Source organism: Macrobrachium nipponense, chromosome 24, assembly GCF_015104395.2.
Source record: "Macrobrachium nipponense isolate FS-2020 chromosome 24, ASM1510439v2, whole genome shotgun sequence".
Taxonomy (NCBI): Eukaryota; Metazoa; Arthropoda; class Malacostraca; order Decapoda; family Palaemonidae; genus Macrobrachium; species Macrobrachium nipponense.
The window spans coordinates 7,231,639-7,254,129 of record NC_061091.1 but is presented as its reverse complement, the minus strand read 5'-3'; the positions used below and the strand labels follow the sequence as shown (position 1 = coordinate 7,254,129).

Here is a 22,491-nt window from a genome sequence, read left to right as displayed (position 1 = left end):
TTCGAATCCAGCCAGCCCGTCGCCGACACCTGCTGTCTATTGTAGTACAACCCGCGCCTCTTTTGGGCAAGGCCAATGACCTTTTATCTGGCTGTCTAGAGGCAACTGCACGTCACGTGACCTTTTAACTCTCCGTCTGAATCCAGTTTGGTTCAGCCAGGATCGATCCCCGTGTTACACTGTAATCCGGATTCCCTCTTCGTCCACTGTTATCGATTTTTGGCTTCGCCGTCGTTCTATCCTCTCGTGATTGTGACCAAGTGAACTTGTGCTTTTGAGTTTCGTATCATTCAGTATTATGCCACATTCATAAGGGACAAGGTGAGCACTGTAGGCATTACTTTTTTTTTTAACTTTTATTAGAAAAATATTACATGTCATTTACATAAGTAAGGTATTACAAAATATTACAAAATGTACACCTACAATATTTACAAATTACTGGATTTTATTTTTTATTATTAACTAGACTTTAAAACTTTACTGAATGTTCTTTGCAGCGTCCCGTGGGGTCCCCCTAGCTTACAACCACTTTCATTCCTTTTCACTGTACCTCTCCGTTCATATTATCTCCATTCCTTCTTGCTATCTATAGTCTCTCCTGACGGTTGTTTCATAGTGCGACTGTTATGAGGTTTCCCTCCTGTCACGCCTTCCAAACCTTTTACTCTCAATTTCCCTCTCAGCCATGATTGACCTCATCACTTGCAATGCTAGAAATTTAACAGAAAAACAAACAAAAATCGAATCCTTCCAACATTAAGAACCCCCAGGCACCTGTGAGTGTGAAAGCGAAATCCCGGGCTCTCAAGGAGCAATCTCACTATGATATATAAGATGACAGTTGCAGGAACTGGAAATCCGCGCGCATATAAGGCATGGCTCGGAGCGAGTTGAGAAAGTGAAAAATTCTCAAGATTTGTGGGGATTATTATGGAGGAATTCGGGGTTTTGCTCTTTTTGCAGTCATGGCGAATGTTACGGAAGAACACTGTCGATAGTCACTCCGGTTGGTGTTAGATCAACTGGGGAAAACAAAATTGCAGATTTTGTGTTAAGAACTTTCTATATAAATTCTGTAAAGATCTTTCTGTACAAATTCTGTAAAGATCTTTCTATGCAAATTTTGTCAAAAACTTTCTATACAAATTCTGTAGAAATCTTTCTATACAAATTTTATGAAGAACTTTCTCTACAAATTCCGTAATGAACTTTCTCTCTACAAATTCCGTAATGAACTTTCTCTACAATTTCTGTAAAAAAAAACTTTCTCTACAAATTCTGTAAAGAACTTTCTATACAAATTCTGTGAAGAACTTTCTCTACAAATTCCGTAATGAACTTTCACTACAAATTCTGTAAAGAAAAACTTTCTCTACAAATTCTGTAAAGAACTTTCTCTACAAATTCTGTGAAGAACTTTCTATACAAATTCTGTAAAGAACTTTCTATACAAATTATGTAAAGAACTTTTTATACAAACTATGTAAAGAACTTTCTATACAAATTATGTAAAGAACTTTCTATACAAACTATGTAAAGAACTTTCTATACAAATTCTGTAAAGAACTTTCTATACAAATTCTGTAAAGAACTTTCTATACAAATTCTGTGAAGAACTTTCTATACAAATTCTGTGAAGAACTTTCTATACAAATTCTGTGAAGAACTTTCTATATAAAATCCGTAAAGAACTTTCTATACAAATTCTGTAAAGAACTTTCTATACAAATTATGTAAAGAACTTTCTATACAAATTATGTAAAGAACTCTATACAAACTATGTAAAGAACTTTCTATACAAATTATGTAAAGAACTTTCTATACAAATTCTGTAAAGAACTTTCTATATAAAATCTGTAAAGATCTTTCTATTCAAATTCTGCAAAGAACTTTCTCTCTCGTAGGGTACTACGAGAGAGAAAGTTCTTTGCAGAATTTGAATAGAAAGTTTTTTACTTATTTATTTATTACCGAGATGTTGTTTTTTTTTTTTTTTTATTTTTAGCAAGTTACTTTATATACGTATACACTTTTTAAACGAAAGGTTATAGTACCATATACTCACATGACGCTTCCAGAATGGGGAATACCGGGTTTACAGGGTATGTATCTATGTATCCAACTTTGAGGTGTGTTTAGTACAAGCCCGTTGAAGAGTTTTTTTTTATATACTCTGTATGTATCCAACTTTGCTACGTGTTTAGTACAAACCCGTTGGATATGACCGCAAAAACTTAAACAAAAGACGATAAATATCGAGAAAGATATTGATCCCAAAAAATATTGTGAATGTTTTCCTGTGACTTATTACCGGCCACCATGAATTAATGTGACTTTATTTTTTCTTAGCCAATATTGTGACTTTAATACCTGTGGCTTTATTTCCTGTGACTTTTTATCTACCCAAAATTGTGACGTTATTTTCTGTGATTTTTTCCTTGTGACTTTTTGCCTTTGGCTGTTTTTCCTAGCTAAAATTGTGACTTAATTTCCTGTGACTTTTTTCCCGTGACTATTTTTCCTAGCCAAATATGTGACTATTTCCTGTGACCTTTATTCTTGGGACTTTATTTCCTGTGACTTTTTTCCCGTGGCTATTTTTCTTAGCCAAAATTGTGACTATTTCCCGTGACTTATTTTTCTTGACTTGTTTTCCTGTGGCTTAATTTTCCTACTCAAAATTGTGAATTTTTTCCCCATGATTTTATTTCCTACCTAAAATTGTGACTTTTTTCCCCCGTGACTATTTCAGACCGCCGGGAGTTATATATATATATATATATATATATATATATATATATATATATATATATATATATATATATATATATATATATATATATATATATTATATATATATTATATATAGCGAGGGAAACTGTCGAAGGAACATTTCGAAGGGGCCTATAGGCGGTATACGAGCCCAGGAAAGAGGGTGGCCTGTGGGTGGGGGGGGGGGGGTGACGGGGCGGTAGAGAGGGGGGGGGGGGGAATTTTCTGAATGGGGATCGGAACAAGGGGATAATGTGGTGGACATGGAATGCCACTCCGGGCGAAGAAAGGACGCCCCTGACGGAGGGTCCTCTTTAAAAACCAGGTTATAGGGTCATTCGTCTCCACCCGATATGAATAATCCAGCCGATAGATGGCAGTGTATGCAGATGTTTTTGTCTTCACTCGCTGAAGGTGAAGAATTTTGTCTTCTTTTTACTTACTCCGGGAGTAAGCCTACAACGTACTGTGTTGTTATTGCTTGGGGGGTTAAGAAGGGTCTATTGTTATTGTTTGGAAAAGGTGTTTCGCGTTGAGTTAAAGATACGGGATTTTCTTTTTTCACTTACTCGGGGAGTAAGCCTACAAACTACTTTGTTTTTATTGTTTGGGGTGGTTAGAAAAGGTCTATTATTATTGTATGGGTTGGTAAGAAAGGTCTACGGAAGAGCCTGTAAAAAGGTCTGAAAAAGGCTGAGTTAAAATATATTTTAGGATAGGATATTTATGATTTGTTTATTAGAATGAAAATGTAAAATAATGAATAATGTGCATGTTAAACAGCACAGAATAATTATTTCTAATAAAATATAGCGTATTCATTTTGATTTTCGTTGGTGGAACAACGCTGTATTTGTCCGTAGATGTAAGAGCGCGCCCCGAGTAAGCTGGAGGTCAGATCACTCCTTGTTTAGCTTGTAAGTTTTAAAGAGGTTTAAGCCTTTTTCATTACATTATTTTTATTAGGTTTCCATGGCTATATTTTTTTTTGCATTTTTCTTATAATTGTATGTAACATTCTATTTAACTATTTAATGTTCTCATGTTCTGTCACTATTTGTCATTACCTTTTCCTAGTTTCCTCATTTTTTTAATATTTCCCATGATTCCCTTTGTCAATTTTCCACGATTCCTTTTCTCTCCATTTTCTAGGAATTTCAAATTTCGCGAATCATTACTTTCATTACTTTTCCCTCGGCTTCGTTATCCGTCGAATGAGAGACACTACTATACTCTTGAGCCCAGTATGGATATGATGCCGCTGTACATCTCTGGCTGTAATCCCTTGAGTGCTTTAGCCACTTCAGAGTTTATTAGAGTTTCAGGCTTGAGAGAATTTCCTCGTTTTTTTTTTTTTTTTTTTTTTTTTTTTAATAACGTACCTCTCTCTCTCTCGTGGTATAGCTCAGTGCACCTCACGCGATGCACTGTAGGCATTTACTTAAGGTTCTTTGCAGCGTGCCTTCCTAAGGCCCTAAACTGCGACCCCTTCCGTTCATTTTACTGTACCTCATTTCATATTCTCCCTCTTCCATCTTACTTTCCACAATCTCCTAACTATTGATTCATAGCGCAACTGCTTTCGAGGTTTTCCTCCTGTTACGCCTTTCAGATCTTTTTATCGTCAATTCACGGATGACCTCATTGGTCCCAGTGCTTGGGCTTATTTTTATATTCAGTTCAGCTTGACTCTCTCTCTCTCTCACTTGTGAAGTGTTTGACTTCTCAGATTTCCTCTATTTGAGGAAGTCTGTCTTCCCCTCCGAAGGAGAAGCCATAGAGGTGGTCTAATGCATTTTCTGGCCTTGGGAGTTAACATTCGCACCAAACCAAGCTAACACGAAAAATAGTCGCACCCAACCATGCACACACGAAAAATAGTCGGGCTAAACCACACACGAAAAATAGTCGCACCCAACCATGCACACACGAAAAATAGTCGGACTAATCCACACACACGAAAAATAGACACGCGAAACCACGCTCACACGAAGAATAGTCGCACCAAACCACGCACACGGGAAAAATAGTCTCACCAATTCACGCACACACGAAAAATGCCGCACCAAACCACGCGCACACGAACACACGCGCACGTGATCGCACAGACGAGGAGGTGTAACCTAGGCTTATTAGGGCTCGTCCTTCACGATCGCTAAATTTTGGGTTTTATCAGTCTAATCATTCATCAAGGTAACACATTTTAGAATTGATTAAGTCTGCTTTTGCCCCAGTAATGACATCTAAATATTTTTAATCGTTAGGCGATTATATCTGATTAAGACCTACGAATGATTGATCTGGGATGATGTGGGATCATGTTGGCGGTCGTAATTCCGTACAAAGTTGGTCCGGTTTTATACACACGAAAACGTAATCTTTCAGGTGTGATGTCAGGTTTCAAATGTGGAGTTTGCATAAGTCAGCCCCTCCCCCACCCCCCCCCCCCCCAAACCCTCGTTGGCATCTGCTTCGTATGACCATGTGAATGAATCATTCGCGAAGGAAATTAATTTTCAGAATATATATATAAATTCCTTCGTGCGTCAGGTATTTCCAAAATGAATTCGGTATCGAATTCATATGGGGATATATATATTATATATTATATATATATATATATATATATATATCGTGGTATGTGTGTGTGTGGTGTGTGTGGTGGTATGTATGTATACTAACGACATTCACTGCTGCTATGTCTGGTTGTAATAACAAAGGCTACTACTTTATGGCCATATACGTTTGGTAGAGAATCATCGTACTAAGTCAAAGTGTCACCTTTGCACTTTGAAAGAAAAAAAAGCATACTCAAGGTGACAGGATCGCTTAGTGGGAAAGTCTCTCTCTCTCTGTTAGTCTACATAAATACATGAACTCTCTCTCTCTCTCTCTCCTCTCCCTCCCTCTATTAGTCTACATATATACACGAACTCTCTCTCTCTCTCTCTCTCCTCTCTCTCTCTCTCTCCTCTTTTCTATATATATATATATATATATATATATATATATATATATATATTATATATATAGTATATATATATGTATATGTATGTATATATATATTATAATAATATATATACATATATATATTCTCTCTCTCTCTCTCTCTCTCTCTCTCTCTCTCTCTCTCTCTCTCTATATATATATATATATATATATATATATATATATATATATATATATATATCACGATGTCTCCTCGGATGGACTAACAAGTCTTTGAGACATACTAATCCTTGTAACTCCTTGCCAATATATGTGCGCGGTGTGTGTGTGTGCTTAACTGGCCCGACTTCTTGATAAAATATTCGCAAGTTATATGAAAAAATAGGAACAGAATATATTTGATAAGTGCAGCACTAAATGTTTATAATCGCTGGCAAATAACGACCGATGATCCAATTGAGATCAAACTCGTCTATTTTGTAAAATATTCATTTCCTTCAGAAATCTCGCAGATCCTACAGCTGCTAAAAGGTGAACTTGGAGGACTAACAGAACAGCTGCTGTTGATAATATCACGTATAAACTTCACAAGTTAAAAATCTGGAGTTGGTTTGTTGAAGAAATGAGAAGTTATCTTAAATATTTTGGTTAGAAGCACAATCTTTGTGGTTTGCAAGTCTCTCTTTTGAGCCTTTAGTGAAACTTTGAAGGTCGATCGCGGCTGTTGATTTATATCTTATTCTGCTTGCTAGAATTTCACGTTTGATCTATAATTGCACGCACGCGTGTCTGTGGAGAGAGAGAGAGAGAGAGAGAGAGAGAGAGAGAGAGAGAGAGAGAGAGAGAGAGAGAAACTTGCTTCTCGGATAGGATGACGTAATTTACCAGTCTGTTTGTGGCAGAAATGGAAATAAAATTATGATTGTATTGGCATATCACCCTCTAAATATATATAGTATATATATACACATACCGATAGTGTGTGTGTTTTGTCTGTGATCACCCGCCTGCCTAAGGTCTTGGCACACTTTTTTTGATTAATTGGCCTAATAATACATTATTATATCGTGGGTGAAAGTGGTCTATAATATTTATCATTTGACTTCCAATTTCTGCCACAACCAGGCGGCCAGATTGCGTCATCCTTGATCCCAACCCGAGACGGGAAGCGAGTTTCCCTCCATTCAAGCCGATAGATAGACTCACGCGACCTCGTGCGTGAACTCCCACTCTGTAATTTACACACGTTTTCTCTCCCCCCTCCTTGCTTCTGATCACTTTAGCTGTGATGTAAATGTACATTTACATACATGCAGTATGTAAATATACATTTACTTGTCGTACAACGACGTTAGTCTACGGGTAATGGACTCCACTTTTAGGCTTAACGTCCTCTAGCCAGCGCCATGCTAGTGCACTGACACACCTGTGCCGTCTCTGGCGTGCTGCGTCATATTATTGCCATTTTTTACTCACGGACACGATAAAATTGATATTTCCACATAGACATATTGGCATTTTTATCTGCCTAATGTATGATAGTAATTTATATAATAATTCTCCGAAGATGAGTAATAATTGTAGTTACGCTGACGTTAAGACTCAACGAAAAGGAGGGAGTATGTCCCTTCAATGCGCTGAATAATAATAATAAAAAAAAACTTATTGACTCTCATCTGTACGGACGCTTTACACTACATTTTTAACGGCAGTAATGATATATAACTCGAAATATACTAGTATTAATGCTGTGCATAATAGTATATTTACCATAGATATAAACGGAGAGTTTGGAGCTGGTAACACTGCAGCATCACGTGACAGGAAGCAAATTCTCAAGTGTATACTATTTTTTTCATAGCGTTGCACCAGCCCCGTTTTTATGTCCCTAGGTTAGGTTAGGTTAATTTAAGAGTGTTAAATCCCATTTAACTGGTTGTGGGGAAACATAATAAGATTATTTCCAAGAAGATTCTATGGTTAATTTTTAAAGATATGGTGTCCCTCCTTTTTCAGGGAAGGCAATGGTACTATATAAATATGACTGGTTACAGTTCGGAAGGTGGATTTCGTGATTATAATTATTGCCGTATTTTCCCCAAGTTCCTCGCTGTTCGTCCGTGGCGCATCGACCTGCAAAATTGACCGGCCAAGGAGTCAGGTCCTTTCTAAAGTCTTTGAGAAACGATGCCACGTTTAGCCGTGATGTGAGGGGTTACTGTAGCGAATGGCAATAATGTAAGAGCGAACATAGATTTCTCGATTGTTAGTGCCACGATTCCAACGAATTATATTTTCGTCAAATTCGCGCTTTTGTCGGTTACGAACAATGAATGAGGTCAAATACTTTTTCCCGATACAAGAAAAAAAAATACCTCGTTTTCTAACGAAGCTGAACTTTCTTGAAGCAGGTCACACCTGGTCAGTCTAGGTCTAGGACGTAAAGAGCAACAAAAATACTCTCGTTTTCTAACAAAACTGAACTTTGCTTAAGCAGGTCAGTCTAGTATAGAGGGCCAATGTATCGTCAGTATTCCGTGTATGCCATGTCACTATTTCTCCGTAACTTGCGACCAACGGTTGCACTGTATCCACAAGAAAACCCGCGTTACCGCTGCATCGATCTTCTGGAGTGCAGCCATTCGGACACCGGCCGGGTTGCTTGGGTACTTCCACTGCGGGAGAGCGTTGGCCAGACTCGTATCAAAGTTGGTATTTGTGTGGGAACGATATAGACTCAAAAAGATGTTGATTATTACGCGAAAATGGTAATTTTCTGATGCTAAGGCAACGCGTAAGCTAGCTTAGTAATTAAGAATGTCAGTATTTACGTACTTGAGCTTTATATCGCGTTAGTAACTCGGGTAAACTAGCAATATATAATTCTAGCATCCACAGGAAAAATTAGTACCACAGTACTTTTGGGAAGATTTTTTTTTCTTTTACTTTGCCCAGCCCAAGCGAGTTGTCTGCTAGCCAGCAGCCTTCTTCTCTAGAGAGCCAAATCTCTCTCTCTCTCTCTCTCTCTCTCTCTCCTCTCTCTCTGCAACCACGTGGTCCCCACTTCCCTTGGCAGGCCGGCATGTAGTGACTATCGGCTCGGCTGACAGTCTGCCTAGGGTTGCCGCTTGCAGTACGATATTTATTTATCAAAAAAACGATGAGCGTCGATGCGTTTACTCTGTGGTATGCGCATCATTTTTATGCTTTTGAGTTGTTCATTATTACTGCTGTTCAAAATATGTCGTATGCAAAGTATCCATACGGATGATCGTCGATAAATTTCTGATCAAAAAAAAAAAAAAAAAAATGTCGCCAGTATTAGACGCATTGGAGGGACAGACTGCTGAGTCTTAAGTTCTTAACGTCAGCGTAACTACAATTATTGCTTATCTCGGGAGAATTATTATTATCATTATCATTAGGTAAATAAAAATGTCTACTTATAATACCCATTAGTCTAAAATGGCAGTAATATGACGCCGCGTTTTATTTAACCAACAAATTCTCCAAAAAGATATTGTGGGTAATATCAGTATTTTGAACTCTCGAAATTATAAACCAAAAAATTAGACTAATATCACCTTAAATTTATCCTTTGTTTTTCACCATAGAAATAAATAATTATGCTTTTACAGTAGGAAAAGTATTTCTATTGACATTTTCTTCAATATATATATATATATCTATATATATATATATATATATATATATATATATGGGGCTCATGTTAAGGTATGCAATGATAAAAACATTGAAGTCAGGTCTCCCACATTATGCAATATGGCTTGTGGCAAATATTGAGAGGGCTGTCGTGATAGCTATCAATTTGTTCTTTATGCGTCAAGCCAGAGTAAGTCGGTGAAGCTTTTGTGTGTGCTTAGCGAACATATGGACTAGTGCCAACACCTGTATATACCCCTTAGCCCTCAGCCTATACTCTCAGGGGCACTGGCTGCCAAAAACCGCTGACAGCACAGGCAGGCCAAAGAGGAAGAAGAAGACTGAGAAATGCCAGTTTAAGCAGTAACCTAAGATTTCTCGGAAATAATTCCTGGAGCAAAGAGCTAGCGTCTCTCTCTCTCTCTCTCTCTCTCTCTCTCTCTCTCTGTCGATTACTTCGAGCTGTCGCCAAAATTGATTGCTGCTTGGAGTCGACTTTCTTTGCTAATCTAGACCAACGTGCTGGCACTATTGCATCAGCTTAGTAGGTAGCTGGGATCGGCGTTCGGCCCACTCCCCTCTGCCCCTCCCCTTCTCCAAACCCCCCCCCCCTTCCGGTATCTTCACTCACTCCATCCCCAGCTCACCACTCCCCCTAGCACACCCCACCCACCACCGTTGCGCGCTCGTATCAATCTTTCCCCTCCCAACGCCACCCATCTTTCCTCCCTCCCTCCCGGGCGGAGCTCCCCGTACTCTGAAGGTGGAGGGGTAGGGGGGAAGGGGGATGCCTGGGTTCTGTCTGGGAGAGAGGCGGGAAGCAGTCTTGAGTCTAGACTGCTTAGTAGGTGTGCGGAAATGTCTTTTCAAGCATTTTTACGTTCGTGAGGGACTTATCTCTCAGTTTGTGAGTGGTCTACGGGCATATTTCGTATTATTTTGATGAAAATATCTATCTTTTACGTTCTTAATATGTTAAATAGACAGATACAAGCCACACCTCATTTGTTTTCATCCCGTGGCCGACTGAGTCACCTTTAGTGTTGTATTCCTCTTCTATTTTAGTATCCCAGTGTGTCACGTGTAATTTTTTTTTCTATTATTAGAAAACGGGGAAGTTGATTTCTGTTATTGAACGACTTCAGTGAAACCGGCTGCGGTCTTGCTTGCTGGGTGACGCAACTTTGGACAGCCTTTGCAAGCTTTGCAATTTTTCTTTCTTTTTGCTTGTTCCATTGAAGGTTTCTGTTCTTGGTTTGGTAACTTGTGGTTGTGGAAAGTGTAAAGGTGGACGATTTCCTCTTACTCTGCTGTGTCTCTCTCTCTCTCTCTCTCTCTCTCTCTCTCTCTCTCTCATTTTGTTGCAAAGACAATAAGTATTTTATTACAAAGACAATAAGTATTATATTGGAAAGACAATAAGTATGTTAGTGCAAAGACAGTAAATATTTTATGGCAAAGGCAATATGTGTTTTATTGCAAAGACAATAAGTATTTTATTACATTTTATTACAAAGACAATAAGAATTTTATTACATTTTATTACAAAGACAATAAGTATTTTATTACAAAGACACTAAGTATTTTATTGAAAAGACAGTAAGTATTCTATTGTAAAACAGTATTTTATTCCAAAGACAATAAGTATTTTATTGCAAAGATAATAGTATTTTATTGCAAAGACAATAAGTATTTTATTGCAAAGACAAAACTATTTTGTAGCAAAGACAATATGTCTGAAGGTAACTGGTGTACTGTAGGCATTACTGAAGGTTCTTTGCAGCGTGTGCCTTCGGCCCCTAGCTGCAACCCCTTTCGTTCCTTTTACTGCACCTCCGTTCATATTCTCTTTCTTCCATATTGCTGTCCATCCTCTCCTAACAATTGATTCAAACCTACTTACTCTCAATTTCCTGTACTGCGTTGAGTGACCTCGTAGGTTCCAGTGCTTGGACTTTGGCTTATGCACTATATTCCTTTCCATCCTATTCCACTATCGCAAAAAGAAGAAGAAGAAGAAGAAAAAGAGAATGAGAAGGACAATAAGAAAAAGAAGGAGAAGAAGAAGGATAATAAGAAGAAGAAGGAGAAGGAGAAGGAGGAGGAGAAGAAGAAGGACAATAAGAAGGAGAAGGAGAAGAAGGACGACAATAAGAAGGAGAAGGAGAAGAAGAAGGACAATAAGAAGAAGAAGGAGAAGGAGAAAAAGAAGGACAATAAGAAGGAGAAGGAGAAGAAGAAGGATAATAAGAAGAAGAAGGGGAAGGAGGAGAAGAAGAAGGACAATAAGAAGAAGGAGAAGGAGAAGAAGAAGGACCATAAGAAGAAGAAGGAGAAGAAGGACAGTAAGAAGAAGGACAAGGAGAAGAAGAAGGACAATAAGAAGAAGAAGGAGAAGAAGGACAATAAGAAGAAGGAGAAGGAGAAGAAGGACAATAAGAAGAAGAAGGAGAAGAAGGACAATAAGAAGAAGGAGAAGAAGAAGGACAATAAGAAGAAGAAGGAGAAGAAGGACAATAAGAAGAAGGAGAAGGAGAAGAAGAAGGACAATAAGAAGAAGAAAAAGAAGAAGAAGAAGAAGAAGGACAATAAGAAGAAGAAGGAGGTGAAGAAAAAGGAGGAGGAGAAGAAGAAGGACAATAAGAAGGAGAAGAAGAAAATAAAGAAGGAGGAGAAGAAGAAAAAAAAGAAGAGGAAGAAGAAGAAGAAGAAGAAGAAAGAAGAATGATAAGGCCAAGATGGAGTTCAAGGCACCAGAATGTTTACCTCAGCATTCCAAGTTCAAGTCTTAGTTAATTATAGATGATCTCGCGTCGACATCAGTCCCTCTTATCCTAGGAGTTGGCACAGGGGCCGTTTGGGTGGGTGTTGGGAGGGGGGAGGGAGGGGGAGGTGGGGTCACAACGAACACCTTCTGGAGTAATAGGGATTCAAGGTCACCACAACCCCCTGCAGGGTGAGTTATTATTAGACTTTGATTTCGAAGGCCGCTGGGAAGGGCAATCCAGTGGCCTAATCTTTCAGGGGACCCCGAGAGAGCATTCCAAGTTCAAGTCTTAGTTAATTATAGATGATCTCGCGTCGACATCAGTCCCTCTTATCCTAGGTAGTTGGCAGGGGCCGTTGGGTAGGGGGGGGGGGGGGGGGGGGGGGGGGGGGGGTGTTGGGTAGGGGGGATCGGGGGGGGGGGGGGGGGGGGGGGGGGGGGGGGGGGGGGGGAGGGGTCACAACGAACACCTTCTGGATGTAATAGGGGGGGGGGGTTGATTCAAGGTCACCACTCTCTGTAAGGTGAGTTATTATTAGACTTTGAGGGGGGGGGGGGGGGGGGGATTTCGAAGGCCGCTTGGAAGGTCATCCAGTGCCATAATCCTTTCAGGGGACCCCCGCCGAGAGAGCGGAGGATATCAAGGCGCGATCCGACCTCCAGCTTACTCTGGACGCCTGCAAAAAATCTACGGTCAGATAGAGCGCTGTTTCACCAACGAAAATGAAAATAAATACTCTTATTTTTTATTAGAAATAATTATTACGAACATTCTCTCTCTCTCTCTCTCTCTCTCTCTCTCTCTCTCTCTCTCTCATACATACACAAATTTTTGTGATATATATATATAATATATATATATATATATATATATATATATATATATATATATAATATATATAGACGAATATCTTGAACAGAAAACGCTTATAAATTAACGCATTAGAGGAGATGCATTTAGGCATCTCCTGAGCATTGTCTTAATCACCACTACGTTATTTGTATTCCTTATCTACTATTATCGACCTCACATGTAATCCACGAGGACTTATCTCTCGCCTTATCTCCAAGCAAAAAAAACACTTAGCTACACTTACGTAAGTGGTGTAGTGTAGTGTGTAATTGCCCGTGAATGGCTGGTGTCGGTGTCCCGGCGTTTTCAGTCCTTGAGAGAACAATTATATTGTCCGTCTTTTGCCCCTGTGGTTGACACAGGAAAAGTAGGTCACTGGAGAAGTTTGACTTTTGGCAGGCGTTGATGCTCCCCCTTGGGTCTCATAGTGAGGTGGTATTTACTGGAGGAGAGACCCACAAAAATGGGAATGTTGTTACGGCACTTCAAAACAAGAAAAGCTGAGCACATGATTGTGCTTTATAAAACATATGTTCGTAGTCCACTTGAATATTGCAATATGATATGGTACCCACTCTATCAAAAGGATATTGCACAAATAGAGAGTGTACAAAGGTCCTTTACAGCTAGAATAGAAGTTAAGGACCTTGGCTACTGGGAAAGACTACAATCCTTAAAATTTTATAGTCTAGAAAGGAGAAGAGAACGCTACATGATAATTCAGGCATGGAAACAGATAGAAGGAATAGCCGAAAACATCATGGAGCTAAAAATATCAGAAAGAGCAAGCAGAGGTAGATTAATAGTGCCCAAAACTATACCAGGAAAAATAAGGAAAGCAATACAGAACATTAATCCACTACGCACCAAGCATCGATAACTGCAGCGTCTATTCAATGCGTTGCCAGCTCATTCTGAGGAATATATCAGGAGTGAGCGTAGATGTGTTTAAGAATAAGCTCGACAAATATCTAAGCTGTCCCATCCCAGACCATCCAAGATTGGAAATAGCAAAATATTACCGGAAGATGTGCTAGCAACTCTCTGGTAGACATTAGAGGTGCCTCACACTGAGGGGACCTGGGGCAGCAGAACAAGATGTAAGGTCTGTAAGGTCGGCTCTCTCTCTCTCTCTCTCTCTCTGGACAGCTGTTCTCTCTCCTTCTCTCCTCTCTCTCTTTGCAGCTGCTTTATGTGCGAGAGTCGTAAACGATCCCCCCCCCCCCCCTCCCCCCCCCCCTCTCTCTCTCTCTCTCTCTCTCTCTCTCTCTCTCTCTCTCTCTCTCATATAAGAAATATGCCTAGATTGAGGAATGTGTTTTCCAGGACTTCCAGTTAGAAAAAAAAATCTCGTGCACGTAAACTCTTCAGAGTAATGGTGTAATCCTTTCGTTAATATCAATAATAATAATATAACCGTAATGTAGCTTATGGCCTGAGTAGCATTGATCGTAGATCTCGTATTATACATGTAAATATATATATATATATATATATATAATTAATATATATATATATATATATATATATATAAACTATATTAAACTATATATAAATAATAAACCCATCTGTTTGTTCTTATAGTATAGAGAATATCTGTATGAGGTGAATATATATGGTAATAGTGTGGCACAGTGTCGTTATTCCAAAAGACAATAAACCTTAATAATACTTTAAGAAAAAGGCACGAAACGGATAATAAGGAAGAAAGGGAAAGGGAATAATAAGATAATGATTTTTCTTAGCGAAGGGATTTTGTTACTCCAAACATTAGGCTTTTAGCCATTAAGATCTGGTTTTCATCTAAACCCCAAAAAGCCTACTGTCCGTACAGCGATTAGTGACCAACAAGAGATTATAGCCGATGAGGGATATCGCCCAGGCATATTCAAGAAATTGGAAACTACTCTCATTAGCGCCTATAGCTAATCGGCGTTCCTTTCGTGAAACAGTCAAGGAGAGAGCATCTGGCATACCGTTAAAAAGGAATTCTATGACCCGTTGTTGATTAGAGGGAAGTACCAAATTCTTAAAAGCTCCACCCTCCCAAAGGTTAGGCCTCTAGTATCGACGAATCAAAAGCCATGAGTGTTGTCATAAGACAGCCCAAAAGGGGTATCAACGAATGACCTATGAGGTTACCAAGGGATACGCCCTAAGAAGCCAGGACATGAAGAAGGAGGCGTATACAAATTCAAACAGCTACGAATTACTGTAGAAGACCTGACAGGAAGGCGGTCTCGTATGAAGTTAGCAGCCACTAAGACACAAAAAGTCTTTCAGAAAATGCCACACCCATCAGAATCCAAAAAATCAAAGGCGGGGCTAAGGAGATTTCAACTGAACAAAAAGGCGAGACGAGAGAGAGCAGGCAGAAAAGGAAGCAGAGAAAAAAGGGGAACAGAGAAGCCAAGAGAGAGAACAACCGCAAAAGTGTGGTGTGCGAAGCAATCAAAGACAGTGAAAGTGACAATCAATACCTCAGTAAAACAATTCCCTCGTGCCTATAGACACGTAATTGCGACAAGTGCCCAATTAAGTCTTATCAGTCCAATAGCCCAGTAACTCAGAAGGTGGAAAAAACCATTTGTAAGAATCCCTAACGAAGAATAAAACGTAATTTTGTATGGATATATCAATTTAATTTAATTTCTCATCCAAATTTGAACCTTTTCCCTTTTAACGAATCCCAGATTAAGAACATTGAGCAAGACAAGAAGAATTTATATAAGCCTAATTCTCCAAAGTATAGCCTCCAGTGTCGGCACACGTTACCTTAGATCTGTGCGAAGAAAGTAAGTACCAGCACATATATGTACTCTCGTATTCCGGATGATTTTTTTTGTGGGGGGGTGGGGGTTACACTGTCTGCCAGCCTGGGTCCTCCTCTGAAGGGAAGGGGGCGGGTTATACTGTCTGTCTGCCTGTGTAGCACACAGATGCAACCACCACCAGGTGTGAGAGTTCAATGTACTCTTGAGTTGTCTAGCAGAAGTCTTGGCAGCAGTGATTAACAATTTTTTGAACGATTTTCTATGAGACATTGTTTGTATCCTCTGGTCTAGCGAGAGAGAGAGAGAGAGAGAGAGAGAGAGAGAGAGAGAGAGAGAGAGAGAGAGGCTGTGGGAAAAGCTGATATTTATGTTAGCAGTTATCCTTCTATTTTTAAGACGTTATTTTTGAACGATTTCCTATGAGACATTATTTGTATCCTCCGGTCTAGAGAGAGAGAGAGAGAGAGAGAGAGAGAGAGAGAGAGAGAGAGAGAGAGGAGTGAGGCTGTGGGAAAAGGTGATATTTATGTTAGGAGTTATCCTATCTTCCAGACGCTATTTCGTTTTGAGGTTAAGATGGTAAAATATAAAAATAATTGGTAACTACACAACATTACATAGAATATCATAAATGTATATTTTAGTATTACTATTAAGTAGTGCCATGTAATAAATCATCCATGATATAATACGCACAACGGCACAATAACACCAGCTTATATATATTGCCCTGTAGTCAGAGATATGTTGTTAAAGCTGAGTATAGCTAGGCTTAGGGGGCCAGCCATACCTTCAGTAGGCCTCTGGTGATGCTCCTCTATTGGCTTTTTTTTTTTGGCCGATGCCAATGGCTGATGCATCGTTTAATTAAAGAATATGTGTGGCTGAAGGGTTCGGGTTCGACGGGTGGGAGGTTGGTACAACTCCCGCCCATATTGTATTGGATTCAGCCTGCTAGCTCTCCTCTCTCTCTCTCTCTCTCTCTCTCTCTCTCTCTCTCTCTCTCAAACACAGTAGCGATACGCCCCCGCGTTCTGTCACAGTTCACTCTTATGACCACAAGAGCTCTCTCTCTCTCTCTCTCTCCCTCTCTCTCTCTCTCTCTCTCTCTCTCAGTAGAGATGCGTCCCCTGCGTTCTGTCACAGTTCACTTTACGCCCACAAGAGCTCTCTCTCTCTCTCTCTCTCTCTCTCTCTCTCTCCAGCTGAACACATAAATGAGATAGCTATTATTATTATTAATATTAATATTATTATTATTATTATTATTATTATTATTATTATTAAGACACACATATATATAACATTCGCTCAAGGCACATCAGAAGCGTTATCGATTTTCAGTGTTACCAAGAACTTCCCTGAAGCCAACCGTTAGCAGGGCTGGAAGAATAGTATTTACATTTACATTTTTTTTGTATTGTGAGAATTAAACAGGCTTATATTATGTTTGAATTTTTACTTTAGTCATCCTATCATGTATGTCAACAGTTTTCTATAATTATTTCGGTCTGTGTTGGGAGAACTTTTTCTTAATTTCTGTCGAGTTCTTGAGGCTTGTGGCCATTGTCCGTATCTTGTTACATTCCGTCAGCCGCTGTCTCGGTTTATGTATATATTTAGATCGTTGCGTAGTCAGTCGGTCTAGCGAGCATTTTGTGTCTTGAGTGCGTGGGCCCGTCGTGTCTTCGGCAACCCCGTAATAAAAGCTGCTCTCAGGCCAATATGGCGGCTCTGACGTCATTACTACGCCCCTGTGACGTCATGCCTTCATTCTGGAAGGAAAGCTCTTTGAGAGGAGAGATGGGAGGGGTGGCAGACTGGGTATGGAGGTTAGGGGGTGGGGGCGGGAGGGGCGTCTGACGTCTGTGTGTCTTGATGGGTCTTTCAGAGACATATTACAAAAGAAGAGGGACACGCGCTTTGTATTCGCGTAAGGAAAAAAATAGGGAAATGAAAAATAGTGGTTGGTGTGTTAGCGGATCTGCCCCCTATCCCACATTCCCCCTTCTTTTTTCACTCAAGAACCTTTTATTCGCTAATGCGAATAAAAGTGCCAGGAAGTTACAGATTTCATCTAAAGTGCCAGGAAAGTTACAGATTTCATCTGAAGTACGTACATTATTAATTATACGCGTAAGTATTAAGGAAATACGTCTCTTCTCCGCTTGCTTTTTCGTATAAGATCATTTATCGACAAATAACTAATTTTTTATATAGTCCCAGTTGCAGATTTTATGTACAATGTAGTACTACTTGTTTTCATAATCAATTCACAAGCGTTGAATAAAAGTATCAGGGGTTCAAACACATCTGGAGCTGCAAGGCCGTAAATCTTGCCCACGCCCAAACTTAAGAATCCGAATCACATGAGACTGAAAGATTAAAAAAAGATTAAAACATCGAATTTCCTTCCCCTCATGGTTTGCCGCCACGTGTTCCGGTGCAGTGACGTCATCAAGTGCTGATGACATCATCCCCTCCGGCATTTCACTGTTATGACTTCTTTTCTTTTTATGCGACTAGACCTTTGATTTTAATTCCATGATTATTTTTATTATATATATATATATATATATATATATATATATATATATATATATATATATATATATATATATGGGTCAACTACGTGACAATTCAGTTGCTCATCGGTAGCTTCATCTGTTATCCCAGTCCTTCGTATAAGGTTTTCCTGCGCTTCTTCTTTCAATGTGACTAGACCTTTGATTTTAATTTTAATACCTTGAATTTTTATGCATATTATAAATTTGTTCTGGTTTCGTGTGTGTGTGTGTGTGTGTGTGTGTTGTGTGTTCGACCTACGTGACAATCCGGTTGCGCATCAATAACTTCGTCTGTTTTTACCCATCGTTCCGTAAGGTTTTCCCGCCACTCTGTAATTTCGGCGGCTGCCTCCGCCGGCTGCTGATTGGCCCATTTCCTGAGGCATTATCGAGCTGATACGACGCCGCCGACAGATATAATTTTTTTCCGAGAATGTCTGTTTGGGTCTTATTGGGGATTTTATCAGCATTTCATTTGCTCTTTTTGTTTATTTATTTATTTTTTTAAATATGTTGGGTGCCCATTATTATTATTATTATTATTAGCAAGTCAACTCAAATCAAATCCAAATTTTGAGTTTGTGCCCCCCCCCCTCCCCCGCTTTTCCAAAAGTATTTTGGTTTCTTTTATTAAAAAAATACACTTTAAAGGCCTATTTACTATAAATACACGTGTAATATATGTCATTTATGTACAGGATCAATAAAATTATGTATATTTTTTATAGCTCAACATACTTGAATTTGCTCTGTAAATACATACAGATACCCATACCTATAGACTGTATATACATACTCATTTCACCTACCTATATATCTGTATATACAAAAATTCCAAGTAACTACAGGTAAAATGAGAATAAATTTTTTAATTCAATATAGCACCTGGGAGATGAACCAACGGCCACAAATAGCAGCGCAAGAATCAATTAGTCATGCAAAAGCACAATAAAAAGGGAGGGTAGATTGGGCGCCAGAAAGTTCCCAAATATTTGTATTATATCATAGTTGCGTAATCTTGGTATATGTCAATGGAGGACGGATGGTTAGGACAGGTGCCAAGGAGCATTTTATTTCATTTACATTTTAACCTTGACGGCTGCTATCTGGCGTGGCATTAGAGGCTTGACTGCTCTAATCTTAAGTTATTTGGTTTATATTTTATTTTATTTATGCGATTTTACCTAAAAAAACAGTATGGGTGGAATTAAGATCTAGGCCAGAGGCCAGGCGCTTGGGCCTACGAGGTCATTCATGGCTGAAAGGGTAATATAGAGTAGAAAGGTTTGAAAATGGCTAACGGGAGGTAAATCCTCTCATGCATTTGTGCTCCAAATTCTGCCTACAGTGCGTCGCGTGAGGTGCGCATTGACGGCACTAACTCCCCTACGGAGTAAATGTTTGATAGTTATTTCCGTGAATGTATAACTATAGTACCATAGGAAGTTATTTCTTTAAATGTATAACAGTAGTACCATACGAAGTTATTAGTTATTTCTATGAATGTATAACTATAGTACCATTGAAAGTTATTTCTGTGAATGTATAACTAGCATTACATTCGAGTTATTTCTGGGAATGTATAACTATAGTAACCATAGGAAGTAGTTTCTGTATGTTATACTATAGTACCATTGGAAGTTATTTCTGTAAATGTATAACACTATAGTACCATTGGAAGTTGGGAATTTCTGTGAATTGTATAACATATTAGTTACCATTTGAAGTTGGATTTCTGTGAATGTATAACTATAGTACCATTGGAAGTTATTTCTGTGAATGTATAACTATAGTACCATTGGAAGTTATTTCTGGGAATGTATAACTATAGTACCATTGGAAGTTATTTCTGTGAATGTATAACTATAGTACCATTGGAAGGTATTTCTGGGAATGTATAATTATAGTACCATACGAAGTTATTTCTGCGAATTTATTAGTACCATACGATATCAAACCTTACGCACATATAGAAAAACGAAATCTTTGATTCTGTTTCCTAATCAGTCTCTTTCTTTTTTTGACAGTAATCCTCACATTCATCAACTGCTGGAACGTGAAGTGGGCCACCCGCGTTCAGGACATCTTCACGGGCGCCAAATTGTTCGCCCTGGCCGTCATCATCGTCACAGGCTTCGTGCAGCTTGGCAGGGGTGAGTACTGAGTAGTACTAGCACTGTGCGTTTCGCATTAACTACTACTAGTTTTTATTATTTATTTTTATGCCATCGAGAGTTATATATAAATATATATACGTATATGAAAGTCAATGCCATGAAGGAAAGCGAAACAGCGTAGTGGTACTAGAGGCCTTTTAGACTTATCCTTACGTAAGTCAAGTACAGGAGTCGATAGGCCTTGCACCATTTGCCTTTATATACGTGCATATTATATGTATATATATATATATATATATATATATATTATATATATTATATATATATTATATATATATTACCGTTCCATATTTGCGTGATTCAATTATTTGTATATATTTTTTTTTGTTTTCCTTAAGTACTAAACACTCTTTCATGATCGTACTATATGCTGTGCTGTGTACATAGGCACAAATTACATAAACATTTACAGATATCGACTCGTGAAACGATATATTTAAGTTGGTTCCTTTATAAAAAAAAGTTCTATGTCGCCCACGATTTTTTTTATAAAGCAGTATTTTAGCGCTTGACTTACGTAGTACAATCAAGCGAGCATTGAGTGTAATTGTAATTACTACCTTACCTCTTTAACTTCTTCCATTTCCTTTGCTTAAGTCCGCTTTATTTGTTGACAGTATAACTTAATATACTTAGTTTAATACATACTTTAAGTATGAATACTATGAATAGAATATACATGAATATCAGAAGCATTTATAGCTTTACATAGTTATTTATTTGCACAATGTACCCATGTAGTATACACTGACACATTCAAATCAACTATGTACGAATATCCAGAGATGAAGTCCCATACCTCCAGCATGTGGTTCTCATAGCCCCAAGGGCTATGGATAACACCCCCCCCCCCCCCTTCTTCTCCCCTGTTGAGAACCCTTGATTTAGAGGGAGGAATTTCTTCTCATAAGTGTATAACTAAACTCCCTTTGCATTAATTTAGCGTCCGTGTGTGTGTGTGTGTGTGTGTAGAAGTTAGGACCTATCTTAACGAACAATCTAATAAGCCCTTCTTGCCCACGGACGTAAAAAACGAGAACTATGCCATCATGCAAAAAAAAAAAAGGAAAAAAAAAAAAAAAAGCGTAAAGTGAGGGAGAGAGAGAGAGAGAGAGAGGGTAGATTAGAGAGAGAGAGAGAGAGAGAGAGGCGATCGCATTTCGCCTCTTAAGGACGAGACGACTTTAGCCCAGCCATTAGCTTGCTGCCTGTTGCCCGTGTCTGACGTTTATCAAATATGAAACCCAAAACCGGTAGCGAAAAGAAGAAGAAGAAGAAGAAGAAAGAAAGAAAGAAAACCGGAGATCGCTCTGTCCCCGTTTTGAACGTGAAGAGGAAGAGAGTAGTACTACACTCGACCCATTCTGACTGAGGGTGTCTTTTACGAAGACTCTCGGTCGCTTTTGTCGTGCAAAACGTCTTTATTGGGAAACGTGGTTTCAGGGCTCGAAGCTCAATGTGTGTCGCGTGACTTAGGATTGTTTTGCCTGCCTGGTTTTGTTGTTTTGTGGCTTTGGTTTTCGTGAATGTGGTTTTCAGCTTAGGTTTTATCTATAGGCTGTCTTGTTGCAATGGTTGCGTACTCAAACAGTTTGTAAATATATCTAGATGATATTAACTGTAAGGCTTTTGTGGCCTCTGATCGTATCAAGATCGAAGAAGAAGTAGAGAAGCGAGAGAGAGAGAGAGAGAGAGAGAGAGAGAGAGAAAGAGTTAACTTGATTATAGCAACTACTGTAAGACAGCAAGAAGAAAGAAAGAATGAAATTAGTACACAGGGATAAAACAAGAAAGAGAGAGAGAGAGAGAGAGAGAGAGAGAGAATGTACTCTGATAAAATTCAGCACTATAAACGTCAAGAAAAAAAGTGACTGATAAAAGAAGAGAGAGAAGTTTTTAAAGAACGAAAGAAGTTCCGGGAGAAGTAAAAGGCAGAAAGAGAGAGAAGTTTTAAGGATCTTGCTAT

General features: G+C 38.9%; 1 protein-coding gene across 4 annotated transcripts in view; it reads left to right on the top strand.

The window, feature by feature from the left end:
* The window catches only part of LOC135205403 (large neutral amino acids transporter small subunit 1-like), a 199,280-nt gene that overhangs the window by 78,714 nt on the left and 98,075 nt on the right, over window positions 1-22,491 (top strand). For all 4 annotated transcript variants that reach the window (XM_064235907.1, XM_064235906.1, XM_064235905.1 and 1 more), the window contains exon 2: window positions 20,376-20,501. In XM_064235907.1, the coding sequence (XP_064091977.1) occupies window positions 20,376-20,501 (126 nt within the window). The remainder of the gene's footprint in view (window positions 1-20,375; window positions 20,502-22,491) is intronic.